General features: G+C 44.9%; 1 protein-coding gene across 1 annotated transcript in view; it reads left to right on the top strand.

The window, feature by feature from the left end:
* Positions 1–19933, top strand: part of LOC127447348 (5-hydroxytryptamine receptor 2A-like) — an 84012-nt gene extending 64079 nt beyond the window's left edge. Inside the window, exon 3 of the mRNA XM_051709169.1 lies at positions 19128–19933. Within this exon, the coding sequence (XP_051565129.1) occupies positions 19128–19933 (806 nt within the window). The remainder of the gene's footprint in view (positions 1–19127) is intronic.
* The last annotated feature ends 1744 nt before the right edge of the window (positions 19934–21677 follow it).

Raw genomic sequence — 21677 nt, 5'->3', positions numbered from 1 at the left:
TACTTTAAAGCGCTATGGAGGAAGTCAAACATCTGAAACAGCTAGACAACCTAGCTGTTGACATTCTAAATAGCAGTGATGAAGAAAAGTGGAGACGACACTATGGTTTTTATTTGGTAGTCCACAAAACTGTCTGCCCTATCAGCTAGACAAGAACTGTGATACTATAATCTTCTGCATATTTCATCATCTTATTCTCAAAAGGAACTGTTCATTCAGATACAATGGGACTGACTGAGTGTTAAACCACCGATCACACTTCACTTTTTTTAAGGTAGACTATATTTTAAATGTAATCAAGTTCAGTCATGAAACTCAATTCACTGCTGCTGATAGAACCTCTCAGCATAATCTCAATAGCCAATCAGTTGCTTGCACTCATTATGTCAACATTTTAAATTCATCATACCTCAGTCAGCTTCCATAGCCAGTCTCTGCACAGCATGAGAATTCTCCTCACTGCAGTTGTGCTTCTCCTAGCCTCTTTTTTCCATCAAAGAGGTTCCAAGCCTCAGCTCAGTATCAAAGTAGTTTTATCACTTAACGATCCCGGATCAGACCAAGATGTATCTGCAGGAACACTGGATAGTCTGCCTGCAAATGTTGACCAACTTAGTAACTTCCCCTCTAAACGCCGGAGCTTATGCCTGGCCCATTGACAAGCTTTAATATCCGAGTGGCCTGTCGCTAAAATCTTGGAGGATTTATTCCTCTGTAACATCTCTCCTCCAGCTGGATTATCTTCTTGTCCTCAGTCGTCTCCGCTCCCACACCTGCCCAGCCTGGCCCTGCCCCAGCCAAGGCTAAGGCTAAATGTAAACACCCAAACCCTGCATCGGCTTCAACCTCGTCAGACAAAAGGCCCTGTGTCATTCCACCTGCAGCCCAGGATCGGGTGTTTTCAGTACTTGTGGAGATTAAAGAGTCCTTTAACAAGCTGGAGAACAGAATCGTTGCTCTGGAAAATCCTTGTTCACAGCCTACATCAGCAGTTCATGCCTGCTCTTCTGCTATCCCGCTAGACCTCCCGGAAGTCACTCCGAATGACATCTCACCACGTCATTCCCTGGTGACGGCTCTTCCCACACCAACCAGCAGAGCCTCGTTCATATCATAAGTCCTAAAGCAGCTTTGTACCTCCAACGCTTTAACTTAAAGCTGGACTGGTCCATCATTGATCTAGAACTGATCAGCAGACATTTTACTGGCCACAGAGCTATTTCATGCTCAGTTTGTGGTTCTTTTGCACACACTGTTAACCTCTTTCCCGAACTGCCTTTCTTATGGTGCAAGGCAACTCTGTACACACAACTAAGCACCTGCCGAACGATCTAAGACTATCACCCGCCTTACAAGCCAGGTGAATTTTTATTCAGAGGGATCTTGTGTTCCAATTTGTATTAACTTTAATTAATCTGTCTGCCCTTACAAAAAATTTAGATTTCTGCATTGCTGTGCTGTATGTGGCAATAGTCACCCCAGAGCTGTCTGTCCCTGCAGATTCAAAGCACCTCCTTCCAATCATGTGAAAAGATGAATAAACATCCATCTATGCCAATCAACATCCCAGAATTTATCTTACCACCCTAACTGCTGTTTTGTTAACTTTCTTACTACTGGCCTCATCCAAGGTTTTTTGGCTGGACTTAGTTTCATCCCCTCCTTCATCTGTATGTAAAAATCTAATGTCAGCTATGAAAGAGTCCGTAGTAGTAGATACATTAATACATAAAGAACTAGAAAAGGGGTATCTTATCTGTCCTTTTCCTGTTTTTTGCATAAACTCCATAGGCATATTATCGACAGTCAGGCTATGCTCGCTTCTCTCTTAGTCGAGAAGCTAGACCGTATTCGGCAAATCACGTCGTCCTATATATCCGCAATATCTATTACTAAGAGAGAACTGCTGTCATTGCTGGGGCACCTCAACTTCGCTATGTGCATTATTCCCCACAGACGTGCATTTATTGCTAGACTACTTGACATGTCAAAATCAGTCCCCAACCTCCATGACAAACTAGTCTTAGACAAAGGTTGTCAATCAGGTTTGTGCTTTTGGGATCACTTGCTTAAAGAATGGAATTGTATTTCTTTCTTTTACAATGACTCATTTAAAACGTTCCATTCTCTCCAGTTTTTTACTGCCGCTGTTCCTTCTGCTGGATTTAGTGGTATTTTTGGTAATAAGTGGTTTGCCAACAAATAGCCTACTGAAATTCTCAATTTACCTTCCAAAGTTAGGGTTAGGGCAATGTGCTGCCCTATTTGAGATTTATCCTATTGTGATCGCTTGTCTTCTGTGGGGCGTAAGAGGATTACTCTCCTCAGTGATAATAAAGCAACAGTAAATATAATTACCAAAGGCCATTCTTCTGTTCCATTTATTAATAAATTAATTAGATGTTTGAGCTGGACATGTGTCTTAAAGAATTTTATCATAAAGACAATTTACCTCCCAGGTCTTAACAATGATAAAGCTGACCATTTTTCACGTTCTAATTTGCAGGTATTCCGCACGCTTTGCCCAGACACACATCCGTCCGGACTGATTTGTCCTCCATTCAGCCAAACAGTTTTAGAAGAGAACTGCTATCTTCATATTTGGAGGTAGCAGGTCAATACATGAGGTCAGGGATGGCTAAAATTTTTATCATAAGACTTTCACTTTAAAGTCTTATGATTCTACCTGTTCCTATTTTTCTCTCTTCTGTGCTGCTTCTGATGTCCTTCCAATAAACATTGCTGTAGTATGTGCTTGGATATGGTTTTAATGCTCGCAATCTGCAGCCTTCTTCTATTAAAGCTACCTTAGCAGGCATTCAATTTCATCTTCATTGCCAGGATCCCAGTGCCATTAGCCTTTTAAGTCATTGTGGGGAAGCGCAGCTTGCGGCCCAACAGCTCCCCGCAGCCAACCTCCTTGTCTACGCTGACTTGAAGAGAGCCATTCTGCAGCGGGTTGACCGGACCCCTGAACAGAGCCGACAGCACTTCCGCGACCTGAAGCTGGGCAAATACAGCTGCCCGTTCACCTTCGCACAGCAGCTCCGGGATGCCTGCCAGAAATGGTTGCTGGTGGGGGAACCCTGCGGCGCCTAGGACATCGTGGACAAGGTGGCACTGGAGTAGTTCATCGACCAGCTGCCCCATGGGATGGCTGAATGGGTCCAGTGCCACCATCCAGCGTCACTGGAGGAAGTGATTCAGCTGGCCAAGGACTACATGATGGTGTTTCTGGGAAGCAGTGATCCAGAGTCTCTCACTCTGTCTTCTCTCTCTCTCTCTCTTCTCTACCCCCAAACCCCACTTCTGCCCCTCCAGTTTCCATCCCCTTCCTGCCCCCAGGAGGCTGGATGGTCCGATGCCCAGGTTTCCTCCCCGCTTAGGGGGTTCCCCCCCTTCCACGGGTGTAGGAGGGAGGCCTGGGCCAATGGAGCTGCGGGGATCCAGGGCATTTCCAGGACCAATGCCCTGTAATGGAGGTGGGTATGCTGGTCCGGGTTCCTGATGCTCCACAGGCTGCCCCCAATCGAGCTGGGGCATAACAAGCTTTGGTGGATTTTGGCTGTTCTCAAACCTCCATCCACCAACATTTGGTACAAGACGGGGCACTGGGCACAAATAGTTGTGTGAAGGTGCGGTGTGAGTATGGGGATATTCACACATATCTGGTGGTTACCATTGAGATACTATTCAGGGGAAGAAAACATAGAGTGGAGGCCACAGTTAATTCCCGCCTCACCCATCTGCTAATTTTGGGGATGAATGGCCTGATTTCAAGAATATGTTAAAGGAAATATGTGCGGATGGGTCCTGTGAAATAATGCCTCGGTGTGTGACATGCAATGCTATGGCTGGGGAGGCGGTGCCAGGGCCATCTACGTCTGCTCCGCATCAAAATGACACAAGGGGGGGGGTCCCTGCCCTCAGAGAGTTCCATGAAGGGGATTTCCCTCTAGAGCAGTCACATGACGAGTCCCTCAAACATGCATTTGACCAAGTGAGAGTAATCAATGGTCAACAGCTCTAGCATAACGCCACGCTCATATACCCGTATTTTTCAGTTATCAAAGATAGGATTGTATCGAGTGACGCAGGACACTCAAACAAAAGAAAGTAAAACCCAATTATTAGTCCCCTTAACTCCAATCTCCCAAGAAAAATATGCGTTTTCCACTCTGTTCAGCTTACACCAATTTGTGACTCTTCCGTTCGGTTTGTTCAGGCCCCCGTCACGTTCCAGCATCTCATGAATATAGTTCTCTGGCCACAAATGGCATATGCCTATTTGGATGATATCATTATTTATAGTAATGACTGGCGGCGGCACATGCAGCATCTGAGAGCTGTCCTGAGATCGCTGTGATGGGCGGGGCTCACGGCAAACCCGAAGAAGTGTGCAATTGGACGGATGGAAGTTCAGTATCTGGGGTTCCACTTGGGTTATGGGCAGGTGCGTCCCCAAATTAACAAAACCGCAGCTATCGCAGCCTACCCAGCGCCCAAGACCAAAAAGGAGGTGACACAGTTTCTGGTGCTGGCAGGCTAGTACCGAATGTTTGTGCCTAATTACTCTGATGTCACCAGCCCACTGACTGATCTTACTATAAAGGGGGCTCCTGATCTGGTCCCGATCCGATCCAGACAGAGCCGTGCCAACAGGCGTTTCTAAACATAAAATCTGCACTTTGTGGGGGACCACTCTTACATGCTCCAAATTTCTCTCTCCCCTTTATTTTGCAGACGGATGCATCTGACAGAGGGCTGGGGGCAGTGCTCTCGCAGGAGGTGGAGGGGGAGGAGCGACCGGTGCTGTACATTAGTCATAAACTCTCGTAGTGGGCCGTCCTCACACTCCGCTACTACCTGCTGGGGTGGGCGTTTACCCTTTGTTCCGATCACGCTCCACTCCAATGGCTCCAACGCATGAAGGATAACAATGTGTGGATCACCCTTTGGTTCCTGGCACTTCAGCCATTCAAATTTGAGGTGATCCACAGACCGGGGGGGGCACAGATGGCTGTGGCTGACTTTCTCTCCAGAAATGGAGGAGAGTTGGCAGGCTGGATGTTGCCCCGGCTTGAGTTGGGCGGTGGGGGTATGTAGTGATGGGGGCATGGTCGTGTGTCTGTCTGCAGGAGAGAGGGGGTGGTGTGGCTCATCAAGCTGGTTGACATGATTTCTAACAGCTGTTTCTGATTACAGTGATAGCTGAGAGACTCCTTAAAACATCTGAGCATGCCAGAGAAGGGAGAGAGAGAACAGTGTTGGCGTACAGCATACAGTCGAGTGTACAGCGTTGGCATCTGTTGATACTGAGTCTTTATTCTACTGAGTGTTGTGAAAAAGTTTATGTTTATTTTGAGGGTGTTATTGAACTGAGTAAAACTACAGAAATAGTGCATATACTGTGCACAGAGGCAAAGAAAATAAAAGCCTACCTGAAGCATGTCACTTCTCCCCGTCTCCTCATTTGCACGCACGAAATCTGACGTGATGTCACAGTCATCCCTCCGTCCGCCTGCTTGGGAATGGCATTTAAAAGGCTTCTCCAGAGAGCAAAGATAAAAGTTTACCTCTTACATTACCACTTTTACACAAATTGCTGCACCATCTTGGACTTAGATTTTTCGGTTCTTACACAGACACTCTACTGGAGTCAGTTTTTCTTGTGGCTTTCTATGGTTTTTAAGATGTGGGAAGTTTACTTGCAAATCACTCTCTTTTAATCCAGCACATGATCTCACCATGTCTGATATTATCTTAGACTACCAACAATTTACTCTCTTGTTAAAGAACTCTAAATCTGATAAATTTAATAAAGGAACCCGCATTGTCATAGATTAATTCAAATTTTTGCCTATGTCTTCCATGTTCCACTATCTGCAGTCATGACAGTTTGCTTCACCTGATGACCCACTGTTCCTAAAGGCTGACGGCAAACTTATGACAAGTTCCTGGTTCGCCTCCAAACTGAAGTAGCTCTGTGGTCTCTGTGGCCTCAATCCCAAATTCTACACTCCACACTCCTTCAGAATCGGAGCAGCCACCACAGCCGCTCCCAAAGTGCCTATCGCTACTCTCAAGGAAATGGAACATTGGTCATCAGCAGCTTTTGAACATTATATTAGACACAACTCTAAAGAGATAATTGAAGCTCAAAAGTTGATGAGTTCTAAACATGTGTAGTACCATGTAATAAATATCAAACTTTCTCAGATGGTTGCTGGGTCGAATCATGGCACTCCAATATTTATTCACTTATGTCAGCTGTTCCAGATTTTACCATCTAGCAGCTTAGCACATCCACTAATATTTGCATGTTTCATTTTCAGCGATTGACATTAATCATCCAGAATTATCTCAGCATCATATTGAGTCTTATTGCAAGTCTCTTATTCAGTTATTTCCACGGTGATAGTCTTTAAAGGGACTTATCTATCAGCTCGATTCGACACTTTCTGATTGGCTCATCGGCTTCGCAAAGTACCTAGAAGCATACTCTTCTGGTTAAGCCTCAGCTAAGCTCGGCAAGGCTCACAAGTCCGCCTAGTTCACTAATTAACCAGGCTTTCACCAGGTACACATAGCTGCCTATACACTAGTTAATTAATCCTCTGGGTCATACCAGTCCAAGCTCATTTTCACTAGCTTTGAGCATTTTGGCCAGCCGGCTGAAATACACATAGTAAGCCATTACTGTAAGCCGTTCGGCCAAGCTGGCCCAGGCACACATAGTTAGTACACATCGATTAACATGGCTGTCTGGAGCAGCAGCAGTACATTGTCTTGGTGGATAGATCTGCATTGTTGGGGGGAGGGGTTTATGTTTCTTTTGTGTTTGACCACTTTGTTGGGGGGATCATCTCTAAGCCTCACTTGCTTGTAGCAGCAGCTGCATAGCCTCCATGCTTCACCTTGTATGTCTGAGTATGTCTAGCAGTAGCAAGTCCTCGTACTTGCTCTGCAGCAGCAGCAGCATGTCTTCCATGTTTCACTCCTAATAGCAGAAAGTCCTCATACATGCTCTGCAGCAGCAGCAGCATTTCTTCTATGTTTTACTCCTAGCAGCAGCAAGTCCTCGTACTTTCACTGCAGCAGCAGCAGCAGTGTAGCAGATCTAGTCCACCAAGACCAAACATATTAACTCATCATTTCTATTAATAAATGCATTCTAAAACCATTTCCGTGAGTTGTCATGGCTGAAATGTAATCAAGTTCAGTCATGAAACTCAATTCACCGCAGCTGATAGATCCTCTCAGCGTAATCTCAGTAGCCAATTAGTTGCTTGCACTCATTACGTCAACACTTTAAATTCATCGTACCTCAGTCAGCTTCTGTAGCCGGTCTCTGCGCACCATGACAGTTCTCCTCACCAACCCACCTCTTCCCCAGCTCCACAAGTCCTCGTACTTGCTCTGCAGCAGCATAGCAGATCTGGTCTGCAAAGACCAAATTTATTACCTCATCATTTCCATTAATAAATGCATTCTAAAACCATTTCCATGAGTTATCATGACTGAACTGTGTTAAACATACGAACACAATGTAGTTTGACAAACATGTAGAGATATCTTGTTTACTTACAACTCTCTGTCTCAAACTAAGTTATTAAATACATAGTGACTATTTGCAATAGGTGTAGATAGCACTTGCCACACAGCACAGCTATTTGCACTCCAGTAGTCTCATGGAAACACAGAAATTGAAGAAAACCCTGTGTTGCTGCAGTAGCGTGGAGTGTATAAATAGTGAAGATGTGCTTTACTCTTGCGGATGTCCCGGGTTCTAATCTGTCTTTTGGCCCACCTTTTCTCATCATGTTTCTTGTCTCCACTCAAGATATAAGGTCCACTTAATATTTATTTTAATAATACTTATAATAATAAATAAAAATGAATATAAAGGTTGATTTCCTCACAGTGATTTAGTCACTGTAAAGGTCGGGGTGTTGAGAGAAAGATTTGAAAATTTACCATGGTTTTACTATTGTAGTAACTATGTTTTTTGGCAGAAGCCATAGTTTAATGAATTTAACCATGGTGTTACTACAGTAATACGGTGTTAATGTTTTGGTTCCTATGATTTTACTACAAAAAATAATAGTAATACTATGGTAGTAAATCCATGGTTATTTATGGCTTGAGGTGGTATGTTGAAATCCCCACTCTCTCGCAAATGAACTGAACTCTCTGCTTGAGAATTGAGGACCGTTGTCAGAAAACACCTTGCAGGGGACTCTGTGTCTTGCAAAGACTGTTTTTAGGAATGCAGTGACAGCTTGGCTGGACGTTACCTGGAGTGTCGCAACCTCTGGGTAGTTGGAGAAATAATCAGTAACTACAATATGGCTTTTATCATTGCAGTCGAAAAGGTCCACTCCAACCTTTTCGTACGCGCGATCTGGCACTGGATGAGGCATAAGCGGCTCTGCTTGCTGCTTAGACCTGTATGTGAGACATATTTCATATGACGCTGTATTCTGACTGATGTCATTGTTCATTCTTGTCAAATACATCACCTCACGTGCTCTGCGTTTGCATTTCTCCTCTCCTAAATGGCCCTCATGAATTTTCAGTAGCATATCTTTACGCATTGATGCTGGAATTACAAGCTTGTTTCCTTTTAAAACAATGTAATTTACTACTGAAAGCTTGGCTCGGCATGTCCAGTAGTCTTGCACTTGTATTGGACAGTCACTTTTATTCTCTGGCCAGCCTTTCAGCATGATCTCTTTCAGTTCCTTCATTGTTCCATCCATCTCAGTTGTTTTTCTCATCTGCTCTGTTCTCTCCAGGGACACAGGCAATGAAGCTACAATCATGTCAACATATGCTTGTATGTCTGCACTTTTCTCATCATCTGATCTTTCATGCTTGTCAACAGCTCTTGAAAGTGTATCTGCCACGAACATTAATTTTCCTGGTGTGTCGATCATTTTGACATCATATTTTTGGATTCTGATGGGCATATGTTGGATTCTCATGGGACAATCATTTAAGGCCTTGGACATTATGGGCACAAGTGACTTGTGATCTGTTTCCACTTTAAAAGTCTGTCCATACACATACTGATGGAATCTTTCACAGGCATATGTGCTAGCCAAAAGTTCCTTTTCTATTTGTGCATAGTTGGATTCCACACTTGTCAAAGCTCGTGTAGCGTAAGCTACTGGCTGCCAACTCCCATCGTGTTGCTGTAACAGCACAGCACCTACACCACATTGTGAGTAATCTGCTGAAATCGTAGTGCTCCTTTGTGGATCATAGTACCTGAGCACTGGCTCCTCTGTGATGATGCGCTTCAGATTTTGAAAGCATGCCTCTTGCTCATGAGACCACACCCATTCATTCTTTTGCTCCAGGAGACTTCTGAGTGGAGCTGAACGCATTGACATTTGGGGAATGAATTTGACCAGGTAAGTAACCATTCCAAGGAATCTTCTCACCTCCTCTTTGTTTTGAGGCCATTCCATGTTAACTATGGCTGAGGTTTTTCTTGGGTCTGGCTTAACGCCTTCCTCAGACAGAACATCTTCCACGAAAGTTAGGCTGTTGACAGCAGACTCACATTTCTCTCTGTTCAACTTCAGGTTGGAATGTCTCATTAGCTCCAGGACTTGTCTCAATTGTGCATCATGTTCCTGATGGTTTGACCCACACAATTATATCATCCATCATAGTCTCTACCCCTGGTAAGTGCTCAAAGATCACGTGGATTGTTTTGTGGTAAACTTCTGGTGCCGACAAATACCATATGGAAGATGAAGAAAACTATATCTGCCTTCTGGCGTATTGAAAATACACAGTTTTGAGCTTGCCTCATCAAGTTTAATTTGCCAAAACCCAGATGATGAATCTAGCTTACTGAACCACTTTGCTCCAGCAAACTGAGACATTATCTCTTCTCTGGTAGGCAATTTGAAATGTTCACGCTTTATTGCCTTATTGAGATCTCTTGGGTCAAGACATATTGTCAAGGCTCCGTTTTTCTTGAGTACAATGACAAGTGAACTCACCCAATCTGTTGGTTCATCAATTTTCTTTATAACCTCCAGCTTCTCCATGCGGGCTAATTCCTCTGAGTTTTTCTCGCAAAGCAAATGGAACTTTTCTGCATGCGTGTACAACAGGTGTCAGCATATCATCAACACTTATTTTGTGCTCCCCAGGCAGGCATCCGAGTCCTTCAAACTCCTCCATGAATGAGGTTTCATTTGTTTCAGCTTGTGATGTCACCACAAACACTCTCCTCACCATATCAAGCTTTTCACACGTGCTTAGTCCTAAAATTGGCTGGACACTTTTACTCACAATCAGTACCTGTGTTTTTAACATCTGTCCTTTATGTTTCAGTGTCACCAGGCAGCTTCCTTTCACAGGGACATTCTCTCCTATGTATCCTGTTACTTTTATTTTTTCTGGATGTGTTTTACTTTTAACTTTGAGGGTTTTGTAATCAGCCATAGACAAAAGATTAACTTGTGCACCTGTGTCTAATTTAAATGGAATTATTGTCTCATTTACTGTCAACGGTACAATCCATTCAGCTCTGTCTGATATGCTGGTCTGTACCGAATCAACGAAGAATTCCTCAGGCTGTTCTTCAACTGCATGTACTTTTTTCTTTGCAACACTTTGCATAATGATTTTTCTTCCCACAGCTGTTGCATGTTTTGCCATAAGCTGGACATGATTTTGGCATGTGTGTGCCTCCACATCTGTCGCATTAACTTTTTGTCATTTTCCCTCTTTGTTGCTTTGTAAAATGTTTTGTTTGCTGCTCCTCTCTTTTTACAGCGTGCACTGTAGCGCCATCTCTCTGCAGTTCCTTAACTTGTGCACGAGTTATCTCAACTGCTTTACACATATTGATAGCTTTCTCCAGTGTCAGTGCTGGTTCACATAACAATCTTTCTCTGAGACTATTATCGGGAATTCCGCAAACTAGTCTGTCTCTCACTAGTGAATCTCTTAAATCTCCAAATTCACAAGTCTTACTCAGTGTGTGCAATTCAGCAAGGTACTGGTCGAAACTCACTCCTTGTTTCTGGTCAGCAGAGAAAAACTTGTATCTCTCAAAAGTGACATTTCTTTTAGGCACAAAGTCAGTGTTACATTTGCATCGTCGAGTTGAAAGCTATTATAGATGTCCAGTGCTTCCTCACCAATAACATGCAAAAAGATAGAGCCCTGTAGCTTCTCATCTTCCCCTCCTGCACCACTTGCAGCAAGATAAATGTTTAATCTTTGCTTAAAATGTTTCCAGTTGTCAGCCAGATTACCGCTGAGCTGCACTGGTGATGGCAGATTTAACTTTTCCATGACGATAAACACTCAAGAGTTCTCTTACTTTGTTTTCGACGCTGACAGTTTCGAGTACTGCTTTTACGTGCATCCGTGTACTGCTTCTCGCTGGCGATTTATTCACAAACAGTCTCTCTTCAGACTCACTGGTGCTCACTAGTCTGTATTTCTGACACCATGTTATGTTTCTTAATGTTATGACAGAGAGTCTTGATATTAGTTCAGCTTATTTATTTAGCACGCACACGGTCAACTGATGCACTGCTCAACTGTTGCACTGCTCAACTGTCCGGGTAGCAACACAGAACACCGGAACCAGAATTACATGTTATCAGGCATAACATCACATTTGTAAACTTTGGCAGGTCCTTTATCATAAATTAATCATGTTTTGGAGTTAACAAAATTTAAAGGCCTATCAAATTTTGAATTTGCAGAAATTTTCTTTTTCAATTAGCCTATATTTATTTCCTCTTAATTTCATCTTAATTCATCTAGCCTAGGTACATTTCTTAAGAAAAGAAGCCATATTAAAAAAAATTTGAGATCAGGAAAACAGTTTTAAAATCAATTTACGTAAATTAAAATTCCCTATCTGTCACTCACTTGATGTTGTGTCGATGTAGTGACACTAGGGGTCACCCTTGGGAGCCCCAAACACCTCTGATCATTGAGAAAAGGCCAGTGGGAATTGGCAAGTGGAATTTGCATGCCATTCCCCGGACATATGGGTATAAAATGAGCTGGCTTGCAACCACTCATTCAGATTTTCTCTTCGGAGCCGAGCATTTGTGTTCAGCGAGCTGAATCCTCTGCCGTTCCATTCACCTCGAAAAGCTGTTGGATTTACGGCGCATTATAGCGACTTCTCCCCCTCTTGCACTGGTGAAGTGCAGAGAACGTCCCTGGACGCTTCAGCAGCTAAAAGAGTATATTCTTCCTACTGAAAGAGTATATTTTCCCTTCTAAAAGAGTGGCATTAACGGGGAGGGTCTTTTTAAAGATGCCTTTCCTTTTGTGTGTATTTCCTGGTTGGTGTCGTTACCTCTCTGCATCCGATGGCCTCGATCGCAGTCTTGCGTGCTTGGGTGCTGCCCACGCGGAGACAGTGCTCGTGGATGGGTCATGTTCTCGCTGCGAGAGCGTGACCATGGCAACGTTGCGGTCGCGGTTTTTCCTTCGTTAGAGGGAAAAGCCACCCCAGCGACTCCCCGCTTCGGTCCTTCTACCTATGGGTTTGAGGCCGTGTCGGTTATCACTGGGGATGATTTGGGGACCCCAATGGGAGCCACTCCGCCGGGTAACTCCCCACAGACTTCCCATTCCCCAGTACGCTCGTTTGCTCCGCTGGAATGAGACCGCCATGAGGAGCTCACAAGGTCGCGGCGGGCACCTTTCAGTACCCGGACCCGGTCTCTGAGCTCCTCCGCTCTCACTACCCTCGATGGTGGGGCTGCCAAGGGGTACTCAGCGATTCCCCAGGTGGATAAGGCAGTTGCGTTGCACCTGTGCCGGCAAAACTCCGACACCTGGCGGGGCCGCTTGAGACACCCGTCCAGTGTCTGTAGGGTTACATCGTCTCTGGTGACTAAGGCCTGTGGTGCCGCTGGACAGGCCGCCTCTGCCCTGCACGCCATGGCTCTCCTGCAAGTGCACCAAGCCAAGGCGCTAAGAGAACTGCACGAGGGTAGTTCTGACCTGAGACTCCAGGGGCGGCCCCCTCGCCCCTGCGCGCCCAGCTGTGGCACAAACACGCCCATGGGTTCGGGGCCCGAGCCCCCTCGACATGGCACCTCAGGCTCCACCCCGCCGTGAGGCCCCACCCGCCAGTACGTCCGACGCGATTGTCCCCTTAGTCCCCATCGCCTGGAGTTTGGACACGTGGCTTGCATTCTCCAACCCGTCACGATGGTTGACCCCGGACCGTCCGACTCGGCTATGCGATTCAGTTCACCAGGCGCCCGCCCAGGTTCAGTGGCATCCGCTTCACCTCAGTGAGGGGCGTGAACGCCGCTGCCTTACGCGTGGAGATTGCGTCCCTTCTATGGAAGGACATGATAGAGCCTGTCCCTTCAGCCGAGATGAGGAAGGGGTTTTACAGCCCCTACTTCATCGTACCCAAAAATGGTGGTGGGTTGCGGCCAATCTTGGACCTGTGAGTTCTGAACCGGGCCTTGCACAGACTCCTGTTAAAGATGCTGATGCAAAAACACACTTTAGCGAGCGTCTGACATCAAGATTGGTTTATGGCGGTAGACTTAAAGGACGCGTACTTCTATGTCTCGGTTTTACCTCGACACAGGCCTTTCCTATGGTTTGCTTTTGAGGTCCGGGAATACCAGTACAAAGTCCTCCCCTTTGTTCTGTCCCTGAGGCAGCCCTTGCCCCGTTAAGGGAAGTGGGCATTCGCACCCTCAACTATCTCGACAACTGGCTGATTCTGGCTCACTCACAGGACTTGTTGTGTGCGCACAGGGACCTGGTGCTCGGGCACCTCAGCCGGTTTGGGCTTCGGGTCAACTGGGAAAAGAGCAAGCTCTCCCCGGTTCAGAGCATCTCTTTTCTAGGCACGGAGTTAGACTCAGTCTCGATGATGGTGTGCCTCATGAGCGAGCGCACGCAGTCGGTGCTGAACTGTCTGAGAGCGTTCAGATGGAAAATGGCGGTCCCACTGAAACTGTTTCAGAGGCTCCTGGGGCATATGGCGTCCTCAGCGGCGGTCACACCGCTCGGGTTGATACATATGAGACCGCTTCAGCACTGGCTTCAGACTGGAGTCCGAGATGGGCATGGCACCACGGGGCACACTGTGTGCTCGTCACGCCGGTCTGCTGCTGTCTGTTCAGCCCTTGGACCGACCTAGTGTTTCTACGGGCAGGGGTTCCCCTAGAGCAGGTCTCCAGGCACGTTGCGGTTATGACGGATGCCTCCAAGCGTGGCTGGAGCGCCGTGTGCAACAGGCACGCCGCCGCAGGTCCTTGGACTGGCCCGTGACTGCATTGGCACATCAACTGCCTCGAGTTGCTCGCCCTGCGGAGGCTTCAGCCGTTGATCCAGGTCAAGCATGTGTTGGTCCGGATGGACAATACAGCGACAGTAGCGTACATCAACCACCAAGGTGGCATGCGCTCTCATCAAATGTTGCAACTCACCTGCCTTTTCCTCCTCTGGAGTCAGCAGCGGCTCAAGTCGTTGCGAGCCACTCACATCCTGGGCAACCTCAACAGTGCAGCAGACAGGTCACGCTCAGGGGAGAGTGGAGACTCCACCCCCAGGTGGTCCAGCTGATTTGGAGTTGATTCAGTCAAGCGCAAGTAGACCTGTTCGCTTCCCGGGAATCCTCCCACTGCCTGCTCTGGTATTTTCTGACCGAGGCTCCCCTCGGCACAGATGCACTGGCACACAGCTGGCCCCTGGGGCTGTGCAAGTATGCGTTCCCCCCAGTGAGCCTACTTGCACAGATGTTGTGCAAGGTAAGGGAGGACAAGGAGTAGGTCATCCTAGCAGCACCCTACTGACCCACCCAGACTTGGTTCTCAGACCTCACGCTCCTCGCGACAGCCCCTCCCTGGCGAATTCCCCTGAGGAAGAACCTTCTTTCTCAGGGACGGGGCACCATCTGGCACCCACAACCAGACCTCTGGAACCTCCATGTCTGGCCCTTGGAGGGATGTGGAAGACCTAAGTTCCTACTACCTACAGTGGTAGACACAATCACTCAGGCCAGGGCTCCCTCTACGAGACGCCTGTATGCCTTGAAGTGGCATCTGTTTGCTAAGTGGTGTTCTTCCCGACGCGAAGGTCCCCAGAGATGCGCAGTTGGATCGGTGCTTCCTTCCTGCAGGAGAGGCTGGAGGGGCAGCTGTCCCCCTCCACCTTGAAGGTGTATGTAGCCGCTATATCAGCACATCACGATGCAGAAGACGGTAAGTATTTGGGGAAGCAAAACTTTATCATCAAGTTCCTGAGAGGCACTAGGAGGTTGAATCCCCCCAGATCGTGCTTCATCCCCTCGTGGGACCTCTCTGTGGTCCTTCGGGGCCTACGTGGAGCTCCATTTGAGCCCCTGGAGTCAGTTGAGCTAAAGGCACTCTTTTTGAAGACTGCCCTCCTTGCTGCGCACACTTCCATCAAGAGAGTAGGGGACCTTCAGGCATTCTCTGTCAGTGAAACGTGCCTAGAGTTCGGTCTGGGCTACTCTCACGTGATCCTGAGACCCTGACTGGGCTATGTGCCCAAGGTTCCCACGACCCCATTTAGGAATCAGGTGGTGAACTTGCAAGTGCTGCCCCAGGAGGAGGCAGACCCAGCCTTGGCGTTGCTGTGTCCTATGCATGCTTTACGCATCTACTTGGATCGCACGCAGAGCTTTAGATGTTCCGAGCAACACTTTGTCTGCTTTGGCGGACAGCGGAAAGGGAGCGCTGTCTCCGAACAGAGGATCGCCCACTGGGCCATTAATGCCATCACGATGGCATATCATGCCCAGGACATGCCGCTTGGGACTCTACTAGGAGTGTGGTGACCTCCTGGTCCCTGACCAATGGCGCCTCTTCAGCAGACATCTGCAGAGCATCGGGCTAGGCAACACCCAACAACTTTGCGAGGTTTTACAATCTCCGGGTTGAGCCGGTCTCGTCCCGTGTGTTGTCAGGTACGAGCAGGTAAGTTCTGGGACAGCTGGCCGGGTGTACCGCTTGCGCATAGCGCCTTTCCCCTCCCCGAGGTGAAGACGTGCGCTTTGACCCCCAGTCGTGTTCACAAAGTTGTGGACCCTGGATGACCTTCTTCCTTAGCCCTGTGGCAGGCAGGTTTGCGGAGAAACTCACTGCCAGCCCAGTACATGTGCTAACTAGGCCCTGTACTGGGGTAGGTGCTCCACATGCGCTGGTTCCCCATAGGTAACCCCGTGTGATTTATCTTCCACAAAATGGTTTCCCTGTTGGTAAACTGAGTCTGTAGAGCTCCTCCCCCCTTGGGTTGGACCTACCACGGGACTTCTCCACATTACATATTTCCGACAAAACTCGGTAAGACTATGTGACATATTTCCACTGAAATACCCCCTCCGGGCAGGGTGTGGTCTCCACGGTGTCTTCCCCTTGGGAGTGACACCCCCCCCCGACGCGGATACTCATGGCCCCCAGTCGGTAAATGATTTTCACTCTTTTTTGGGGAGAAAAAAGAGAAGAGGCCACGGCTGGGTTAGCCTGTCCCCATTTTTTTGGGCAGTCAACTTGGCCCTGAGTTGCAGGGGACCGTTCGATGCTCATAGGAGCGTTGGGGAGGTTACGTGAAGGCCTGGTGCACTGGCTATGGGGCACACAGCGGTCTGCCCGTCTCGCACTGCCAGTCCATGTAACACAGTTCAGATTATTGTGGCATTTTGTATAGGGACCCCTAGTGTCACTACATCGACACAACATAGGGTACATCGACACAAGACAGGGAACATCCAGGTTACTTTCGTAACCTCCATTCCCTGATGGAGGGAACGAGACGTTGTGTCCCTCTTGCCACAACACTGAACTACCCGCTGAAATGGCCGGGACCTTGTCTCAGCTCCTCAGCACAAAACCTGAATGAGTGGTTGCAAGCCAGCTCCTTTTATACCCGTATGTACAGGGGAGTGGCATGCAAATTCCACTCGCCAATTCCCATTGGCCTTTTCTCAAAGATCAGAGGTGTTTGGGGTCCCAAGGGTGACCCCTAGTGTCACTACATCAACACAACATCTCGTTCCCTCCATCAGGGAATGGAGGTTAAGAAAGTAACCAGGACGTTTTTTGTTGTTATTGTTGTTGTTTAGAAAAAAAAACAATTTAATTAATCAAATTACCTTTGGCATTCCCAATATATGACTATATTGAGTACACAAAACTTAAATCCATGCACATTATTTATGTGTAGGCCTATAATAAGATTAAGAAATATCTTCAATATCTTCTTTATTTTCTCAAAACAAAACAACAGTCTACTTGATTGTATTACATCATGCCACGGTAGCTTCATCTCTCCAATTTTCCACAAAACTGCGCACAACTACTAAGTGTTCAATAATGAGGTGTAGCACCAAATTTCGGGCCCCGGGCATAGAGCTATTTTAGGGCCCCCTGACCAATTTGGGTTTGTGGTGGGGATAATATCCAGTATAAACATTTTAGATGGATATTTAACAGTGCTAATTCATGTGTTCTTTGTGTTCTAAACTTTAAAATGTACTCTTTCCACCACTGGTCACTTAATAAACTGCCATAAGATGGACCGCTATAATCATTAAAACATCTCATTTTTGTCTGTCATTCCAATTCCACTTCGGTACCTTGTGGGGTGTGATCAACATTCAACAATTCCAACTTCAACTTTAAATTACCTTAAATTCTGTAATAGAATGTTACACTAACAGTATATACTGTTGTAATCAATGAAAGAAAACAACCTCATCAGTTGCTGCAAAGTAATCTGAAGGATGTGAATAAAAGCACAAGAAATCTGTCCAAGTGGATGAAGTATATGCCTGTACAACAGAAGATCCATCAATCACATAGGGTTTCAATAGAGCTGCCCAGCATGGTTTTTAATAAATATACACCACAGGTGCTCTCAGTTTGAAACAGTTTAAGGATATATAAATAAATAATCTATCTGTGTTTTATTCAAATTTCAATTAATAGAAATTATTAACACGTAATTATGAGCCATTCCAAATCTCATGTTTATCATCTCTCTTTAAACAAGATGTGATATTGGAATATTAGACAGAATGAGTACTGTTACAGAGTGCGTGCTACAGTATGTGTGTGATTTTCATTGGAGATACGGGGCTGTTTAAGGACTAGTGTATTTTTTTATATCAGCATTAGCCAGCTGTTTAGGTAATATTCCTTCACATAAGAAAATTCATTCCAGTTCAAATGAACAGCATGTAATGTCCTTAAGCAGGTGGTTATCTTCAAAATAATATGATGCTCACTTTCCCGGCGAATGCGGTCAAAACAGTTTTAATTATTTATGTGAACTCTCACAAAGAGACTTTCAAAAAGGACATAAATAGTACAGATGCATATGTTATAGGCAGCTTACAGGTTACATATGTGCATATCCCTGCAGTAAAAAAAAAAAAAAAAAACCCTGAGCTTAATGGGTTAGATGCTTAACTTAGATGGGTTTCGGACACTTGTCAGCATGTCAGGCTGGAAGAGTCAGAGCTGAAGACCAGCTTGGGTAGACTGGGAGATCATCTAGACCATCTTGAACCAGCTAAGACCAGCAAACCATTTTAGGCTGGTTTAATATTATTATTAGTAGTAGTAGTAGTAGTAGTAAGGATATATCTGGAAAGTTGTGTTTAGGGTAACACTTTACAATGAGGCTCTATTTGTTTACATTAGTAAATGCATTAGGCATAATGAACAAACAATATATAGTATTTTTACAGCATTTATGAATCTGGGTTAATGTTATTTTTTGAAACAACGATTGTTCATTCGTACAGTAGTTCTTGTTATTTCATTATGCATTACCTAATGTCAAAATATACTAATATCTTTTTTAATTTAAGTTATATATGTTGAAATTAAGTAAAACAATATTATTTATTTTTATTGTAGTTCATGTTAACTAATGTAGTTAGTTAATGTCAACAAATACAAACTTATTGTAAAGTGTTACTGTGTTTACTAAAAAAATATATGTCAAATTTATATCTCTCCTCTCTTATTGATATCTTTGCTCCCCCATTTTTTGCCTTAATCAGTATGTATATTGTTTGCAGACTTACTAAACCATACAATATGTATCTACCTTTTTTCTTTCTGTAGGAATTTCCACGCCAATTCCAGTGCTGGGTCTGCGAGATCACACCAAAGTGTTTAAAGATGGCAGCTGCCTATTGACTGACAATTCCTTTGTGTTGATTGGCTCCTTTGTGGCCTTCTTTGTGCCACTGACCATCATGGTGGTGACCTACTTTCTGACTATCAGTGCTCTGCAGAGTGAAGCTACACTCTGCCTAGACCAGCTGGTGCCCAGACCCAAATGGAGCGCTGGATTCACCCTAAACTTTCTTCCCGGCCCTGCGTTCTCTCCTTCAGAGAAAAAACTTTTCTTTCGTCGCTCATTGAGTCGTGAGACAGGGGCGGAGTCAGGGGTTGTAACCCTGCCTTTTGGACGTCACACTGCGCAGTCCATCAGCAACGAGCAAAAAGCCTCCAAAGTTCTGGGCGTGGTCTTCTTCCTGTTCGTGGTCATGTGGTGTCCGTTTTTTATCACTAACGTTTTGGCGGTGGTTTGTGAGCCAGAGGTGTGTGATGCTGATGTAATGAGTCGACTGTTGAATGTGTTTGTGTGGGTCGGCTATCTTTCTTCCGCCGTTAACCCATTAGTCTACACACTCTTCAACAAGACTTACCGCTCTGCTTTTGCCAGATACATCCGATGCCAGTTTCACGAGGAGAGGAAACCGTTACAATTCATTCTGGTCAACACTATTCCACCACTGGCTTATCAGTCCACACACCTGCCATTCGGTGGATCAATAGGCAATGGGAATTTCTCTTTGCCCCTTTCTAATAAAAACCACCATCTGTCCAAAAGCAGCAAAAATGAGAGTGTTAGCTGCTTGTGAATTCACTCTACAAACTCACAAAATTGCAAATGTAACCTCAGATTGGATTTGAAATTATTTCTGGGTTCATGTTTTGCATAATCTCCTTATTACCTCTAAAGAAAGCAGTACAGTATCCAAAAGTCATCTACATTAAAAAACAAACAGCATGACAATCTCTGAGTTTATCACAGGCTACTGGTACATCAAAAGACCTTCGTCTGAGCAGAACCCGTTTGAATTCAAATGCAAGATAAATCATTGGAATGAAAACTATTTGGGTATATAAAAAATATTGTAAATAAGTGTTTGATGTCTAGACTTTTAGTTTTTTATGTAGCACTTTATATTTCAGAAGGTAGAGTTAGATTTATGGGAGCTCAGTGGTGTTTTGTTTACAATGTCAGGTTTTTGAAAACAAGTGTTGATAAAATGGAGTAAAACGTGATGTGAGCTTTGTATCTCGTCAAAGAAATGGGATGCTGTAGCCTCATTCTTTACTTGTGTGCTACTGGTTTATCATCTTAGCAAACATTTGAATTAATTAAACCCAGAGAAAAATGTTATTCTGAATGACAAAAGCAGTTCATGTGGTGTCTTTAAAAGAGTAGACACTTCAAAAGATAAAATACAAACCCTACCTAAAAATGTTTTTATATTATTTTAGGACCTACCAAAAATGAAAATTATGTCATTATTTACTTACCCTCATGTCGATCCAAACCCGAATAAGGAGAAATTGTAGTAAAGCGCTAAATAAATCAAATGTTGTGACTACGTCTATTACATAAAATCTTATTGGTTCTTGGGACATGACATCATGACGTTTGGTCATGAGACATCATTGTTATCAACATAGCTGTAATCAATCATTTGATTTGACTTGAGAGTGAATAACAACATAAATTTGATTCTGTTCATCACATAAACTGATCATATGGTTTCAGGAGCCTTGGAATATAGAGTATGTGTCGTATCAGATACTTTTAATGGGGGGTTTTTGACAGTCCGGTGCACTCACTTTTATTATATGGAAAATAAAATCTGGCTTTTAAAAAATGCACCATTTGTGTCCCATGGAAGAAAGAAAGTTATATAGGTTTAAAAGTGAGTGAATTTTCATTTTTGGTTGAACTATTATTCTAAGAGCTTGCATCATAAAAATGCCTTAAAAAACTGAAAGAAATCGAATCAAAGAACTGTTGCACCTTGTTGTTTGGACCTATTAAATATAATTTAGAAAAGCTACATTGTAGAGTTTCACTCAGATTCATATTGCTCGCATAGTGCCAGCTCTAAATTCCAACAGTCAAGCTGTCAGATATAAAGCTCTTTGAAAATATCCTTTTAAGAACACTGGGACGTTAGTGGTTCTGAAAATATATCTCCAAATTCAGGGTTCTATGGCAACACTAAGAGCAATCTCAGAAACGTTCTCGATCCGCACAAGAGAGTGCCGGGTTTAGATCTCAGCACCTTGTGAAAACCTCTGATCTGTCTTCTGATTCTATATTAAGTGTCTGAATTGGCAGCAGTGTTGTTGTTGTTATGGTGACAGTCATAAACTTGTTTGCAGACATTGAATGAGTCATCTCTGTTTCATATTTCTGAGTGGATAATTATTCCAGGTAAATGTATATTAATATGTGCAATGTCAATCTGCCCTCATTCCAACATATCAGAAATATATTGTAGCAGTCTGACCACAAGAGCTGTAGACAGACATTTCACTTCAGAACTCAATAGTTCCTAACAGTGTTGTTTT

The sequence above is a fragment of the Myxocyprinus asiaticus genome, chromosome 10 (genome assembly GCF_019703515.2).
Source record: "Myxocyprinus asiaticus isolate MX2 ecotype Aquarium Trade chromosome 10, UBuf_Myxa_2, whole genome shotgun sequence".
NCBI lineage: Eukaryota > Metazoa > Chordata > Actinopteri > Cypriniformes > Catostomidae > Myxocyprinus > Myxocyprinus asiaticus.
This window is presented reverse-complemented; position numbering and strand designations above follow the sequence as displayed.